Genomic DNA, 6,000 nt, shown 5'->3' with positions numbered 1-6,000 from the left:
TATTATTATATAACGCTTTTACGGCTTTGTATTCTAATAATGCTTACAAGGTATAGTGACTTTGTAACTCTCTTGCTTAATCTTAATCGTAATAGCGTATTATTCGCGTTTAAGATCGCGACGATTCCTAGGAATACGATTAGCTATAGTAAAAGAAAGTTAGCGGAAGAAGGACGTTACCTACTAAGAAAAAGGGGGTATTAGTAGTATTTAAAACAAGTTATAAGAAGCTTTTAGGTCGAAAGCCCTAAAGAGGGGGCATTATATCACGAGCTAACCATATACTATAACCTAGTAGGGTATAGCAGGCCGAATAAGCTACTAATCAAGAAGGGTACGAAGCAAGGCTGACACGGGATCGCTAGGGAGCGTAGGCTACTACAGGCAAATAATTGCCAAAAGGGAAAGATAGCAGAGGATAGCTAGCTACCAAAGGCGATCTAAGGATAGGATAGAAGGGGACTATAAGCAATCGACAGAAGTATATATACATATAAATAGTTACTCGTTATAGTGGACTCTAGGAGTTCACTAGTGATAGTAACCCACAATCACAGTACTTATACCAAGCATTGCTAATTACTATGAGAGACAACTCTAGTGTTGTTATAAACCCTTTGGCTTTACCGAATCCCTTAGACGACCTGCCTGCTTGTCCCGCTCAATCTACCTTTGTTTAAACCCTTTCAGAAGAAGTCTGAGTTAGGTTTGTTACATACCTAGGGTAAAGTAGGCCTATAGGGGTTTACTAGGCTTATAGAGGACTACTATCTTAGCCCTTTTAAACTAGGCTAGGAAATAGCCAAGCTATAGGCTCTCTAAGGCTAGTTTAGTTAATATCTAGTAAAGCGGCTGCCTATAGGCCTTTAGTAGGCCTATAAGAAAGAGGTCCTCCCCTAGGGCCTTCTATAGGGCCGCTCTAGCTAGTACTACCCTAACCTTGCTATGACGAACCTAACTTAGACTTCTTCTAAAAGGGTTCAGACGGAGGTAGGTAGAGCGGGACAAGTGTACAGGCCGTCTAAGGGATTCGGTAAAGCCAAAGGGTTCATAACAACACTAGAGTTATCTCTTACAATAATCAGCGATGCTTAGTATAAGTACTATGATTGTGATTATTACTACTAGTGAACTCTTAGAGTCCACCCAACGAGTGACTGGCTAGCTATATATATACAATTGTCTGTCCCTCTTCAATAGTTATCACTAGTACCATTTCTCCTTTCACTCCGTGATTCCGCGTTATCAACGATGACATGTTATTATCACTAGTAAAGACCTTAGTCTTGGTAGTGATAATCTTCTAATTGGTCTGTCAAGTGATTAGCTATCGGAATGTCCCGCGTCCTGGCTGTAGCCTGCTAGGCCGTCTATATGCTTATCCGTGACACAATGCCCTTCCTTTAAGGCTTTCGACCCGAAAGCCCTCTTAGGCCGTTTTAAATAGTGCTAATACCCTTCGCTTGTAAGTACTACATTCTTCCTGTTTCTATATTGTGGTCGCTATATTGATAAGATGCCGGTAGAGAAACAGAAGTCGTATTCTATATATTACTGTGCTTCCCTTGCTTAGAATATCGCTAAGAACGGTTTTGTCGTTATGCCTTGCTCTTGGTACGCGTTACAAGGTCTTGTCTGTAAAATGATCGCGCGTATAAAGCGTTGTAAGGCCTATGTTCGTTAAGGTCGTTCTTACGATAGCTTAGGCATCCTACTTTCTTCCTATAAGCTTGTCTCCTTTTTTTTTTTAAGTGTAATTCCTAATATTTGTTCTAATAGATCGTATTCTCTAGGAGTAGCATTATATTAAGGATGCTAAATGTCGTGCCAAGCTTAAGCTAGATAAATCCTAACGCTATCTAGAAGAAGCTTAGCGCAAGTTGTCCGAAAAGCTTGCACGGCTCTAGCGTCTTTATTAGTAGAAGGAGTTTTTGGTAGAGAAAGGTGCCGATATGGTAGCGCGTAGTCTGTCGACCTTGGACAAGTTAGAGGTAGTTAAGCGGTAAGAGCGGCAAGAGGCGCCTGCTATACCCTTGTCAGAGATTAATGATACTACTAATGCTATCGACTAGGGCGTCGTCTTTGGTTCTGTCCTAGGTTTTCCTTTGGTCGATCCGGGTTCTGCCGGTGGAACTGTTCTAGTTTCTTAGGGCAGTTTAAGTTCTTAACTAGTTCCTATAAGTTATCTTCTAGTCCGAAATCAAGCTATTTAACTAGGTACTATAGTTCTCTATTAATAATGTATAAATCTAGAATTTCTTCGACGTCCTATTCTTCCTCTTTGTCCTCTGCTTTAATATACGTAATAACCTTAGCGTTTTTCGGTGCTAGTTCGAGAAGTAAAATATAAAAAATATCTATCTATAGTCGTATAGATAATGGTAATAATAATTAATAGTTAGATGTCAAAATTCATTCTTTGATAACAAAGGGTCCGACCTTCTTAAAGTCTAGCTTCGTGCTTAGTCATTTGGTTCGTAAGTTTCGTACGATTAGGTAGACTTTGTCTCCCCTCTCTAGGCAAGGTCCCTCGAGCCTATGTTTGTCGTAGTAATTTTTTATTCTAGTCCTAACAAACTTAAGTTCCTTTTTGAGTTTCTCGTATAGTGTGTATATTTGTTCCGCTTTAACCGCTGCTCTTGGCACTATAACCTCTAGTCCTTGCCTAAGGTCTGCTTTATATCTATAGTTCGCGAAGAACGGTGTGACTTTGGTTATTTCTGTTAGTGTCGTGTTATAAGCGAGTTATACTATTAGCAATAGTATGACCTAATTGTTTTGCTAGTAGTTAATATAAGAACGGAGATACTGCTTAACAACTTGGTTTAGTCGTTCTGTTTATCTGTTAGTCTGTAGGTAATATGCTATTGATAGCTTACTATTAATGCCTAATCGTTATATTAACGCTTGCTAGAACTTCGATGCGAACTTAGTATCTCTGTCGGTGATCTATTCTTGCGGCCAAGCATATACTAATGTAACTTGCCGATAGATTATGTCTACTAACTGTTTAGCTATCTAGGATTCTTTATAGGGAAAGAAATATACCTACTTAGTTAGGCGATCTACTATAGTAAGAATACTATCGTAGGTCACTCCTATAGCTATATCCTTAGATTCTAGTAGCTTTGTAATAAAGTCTATTGTAACCAAGCTCTATAGTTTGTTAGCTATTAGTAGTAGCTAAAGTAGCCTATACGGCTTGTGTCATGCCGTTTTGCTTCGATTACAGATGTCGTAGTTCCATACGACTTCCTTAACCTATGCCGTTAACTGTGGAAAGTCGTAGTGTTTCTTAACTTGTGTAATAGTCTTTGTAACTCCTTTATATCCTCTGAGTTTCGATTCGTAGAGTTCTCGAATCATCTGTAGTTATTAATCTTTGTTGTAGATATATGCTTTGCCTTGGTACCAGAGTTTCCTATCTTTTTCTTCTACTCTGTTAGGTACTACTGGTCCGGGTGCTATTTGATACTATGCCTTGTTAATCCTTTCCTCTTGAAAGATTATATAATATTCTAGGAATGAGTCGAGTAGATTATCTTCTACAGGTGTCTATATTTTGTGATATAGCGTTCCGTCTGTTCGTTCCTTAAACAACAGTGGTATTGTTCCCGTTCGTTCTTCCGTGTAATCTGTTCGTCGGCTTAAAGCATCCGCTTATACGTTCTCTTTGCTCTTCTTATAGTAGATCTTAAAGTTAAATTCCGTAAGGAATTTTACCTATTATATTTATCATCCGTTAAGCTCCTTTATCGTCGTAAAGTATCGTAAATTCTTATGATCTGTATATACTTATACTAGTTTAATTGTACTGCTAAGGTATAGTTACTATTCCTTAAAAGCTTTGATAATTGTAAGTAGTTCCTTGTTATAGATCGGGTAATTAAGATATAGTCTATCAAGCTTCCTTAAAAAGAAAGCTATAGGATGTAGCTTTCCTTATCTGTCTCATTGTCCTAATTGTCCTCTGATGGCATAGTCTGAAGCGTCTATTTCTACCTTGAATGGTTTCTTAGGGTCTGGTAGTACTAGTACTAGATCTTTAGTAATGACGTTACAGATTTATATAAATGCTTGCTTATATTGCTCTTCCCATTGGAATTTAGCATTCTTCTTGGTAAGTTCGTATAAAGGTCGTACGATCGCTCTAAAGTTCCTAATGAACATTCGGTAGAAGTTTATAAATCCGATGAAACTTCGTACTTCCGTAACTAACGTCAGTTGGGGCTAATTCTTAATGGCTTTAATCTTTAAAGGTTCTATCCGGATTTGTCCTAGGGATATTTTGTATCCTAAAAAGACTATCTTCCTGATATGGAATTCGCTCTTTTCCTTATTAATTGATAGCTTATACGCGTATAGCACGTCTAGTACTACTTTTATATACTTCTAGTGTTCGTTTATCGTCTTAGAGAAGATAAGTATATTGTCAAGATAATATACTGTAAATTTGTCAAGAAAGGGTTAGATAGCTTGATTAATTAGGGCTTAGAACGTTACCAGCGCGTTTATAAGTCCGAATGGCATGACGAGGTACTTATAGTAGCTATAGGGTGTCCTAAAGGCCGTTTTCCACTCGTCGCCTTCTTTAATCTATATATAGTTATAGGCCGATGGCAAATTAAGACGTGTGAAATATTAGGCTCCTACTAACTAATCTCGGAGCCGTGAGATTAGCGGTAACGGGTATCGGTTTTTTATAGTCTATTTGTTAAGTTGCCGATAGTCGACATATAACCGTAGCTTTCTGTCTTTCTTAGGCACAAACAGGATTAGGTAGCCTGCTAGCGATGTCGACAGGCGGATATATCCTCTTCGAAGGTTCTCCTCTAAATATCGCTTAAGTTCTTCATTTTGTATCTAGCTTATATAGTAGATCTTAAAGAACTTTAGTCGTGCTCTTTCCTTGAGCTTAATCTCGTGATCCTATAGGCCATGTTCTAGTAGTCCTTCTAGATGTTTTAGTTCGAATGCTAGGTATCCTTCGTATTCCTTTGGTACTTCCCTAGTCTTGTCTCGTCTCTCGGTTTTCTAATAGTATACGAACTTGGTTCTGTCTATAGCAATGCTAGCGATTTCTCCTATCTTAACCTACTATTCTAATTATAGTGCTCCGCATTCGTTAACGGAGAGAATAGCTATTGGCGATTTAGCTTGTTCTTCCTATCGTGATATTGATATCATTATACCGCCTCTTCTAGAGTCTATAGTAGTCTATCTGCCATTATCTATCTCTTATAATAGATCTATAGAATATGCCTTTCCTTAAGTATCGTCTGCTTACGATCCTTATACGCTCCCTATCTTGCTAGTTAAATACGACTCTATTTAGGGTCGTAGGTAGCTACCATTCTTCTAGCTAATGTTTAGGTTATAGTCTTTATATTATAGTAACCCTAATATTATATCTTTGTCGTTACCTATGTCTATAATGCTAAATATGATTGCTATAGTCTTCTCTACTATAGTAATGTCGATCGGTTTGGTCTCCCTACGTACCTATTATATTAGAAATGGTCCTTTAACTATGCTATACTTCCGCTTCATTCTCTAGGGTATCTATAGCTAATTTATAAGTGTCGGCGAAATTAGGTTTATCTCTGCTCTACTATCTACTAGTACAAGCATTTTATACTGTTTCTACTATGCTATTATCTATAATCGCTTGTCTTGCCGCCGTCGCCTAAAGATTGCGGCAATTTCCTACATTTCTACTAGGAGGTCTCGATATAGTGGTCTCTTATACTAGTTCCTCTTATACTATGCTACCACCCGCCGCTATACAGGTATTAATGGCTTCTAGGCCCCTTGAAGGGCCCTGACTTGTTTCCTAGGTTAGTGTTAACCTCTTCGGTTGTTTGGCTAATAGCAGCTTCGTTAACCGTGCTCATTTCTGTAAGCCATTAAGTGCTTATAGCTTCCTACCATTAGGTCCGTTCTACTTTCTATCATATATACTATAGCTTTATCTGAAGCTCCCAAATTCGCGATTTCTTT

At 38.2% G+C, this 6,000-nt stretch overlaps 1 protein-coding gene across 1 annotated transcript; it reads right to left on the bottom strand.

The window, feature by feature from the left end:
* Nucleotides 1–4,707: 4,707 nt before the first annotated feature.
* On the bottom strand, nucleotides 4,708–4,860 carry MYCTH_2052509 (uncharacterized protein; the record flags this gene model as incomplete). The annotated part of the gene is made up of 1 exon (XM_003658338.1): nucleotides 4,708–4,860. A coding segment is annotated over one exon (153 nt), but the record flags the coding sequence as incomplete, so codon positions are not given.
* Nucleotides 4,861–6,000: the final 1,140 nt, after the last annotated feature.

Source organism: Thermothelomyces thermophilus, chromosome 1 (assembly GCF_000226095.1).
Source record: "Thermothelomyces thermophilus ATCC 42464 chromosome 1, complete sequence".
NCBI lineage: Eukaryota > Fungi > Ascomycota > Sordariomycetes > Sordariales > Chaetomiaceae > Thermothelomyces > Thermothelomyces thermophilus.
This window is presented reverse-complemented; position numbering and strand designations above follow the sequence as displayed.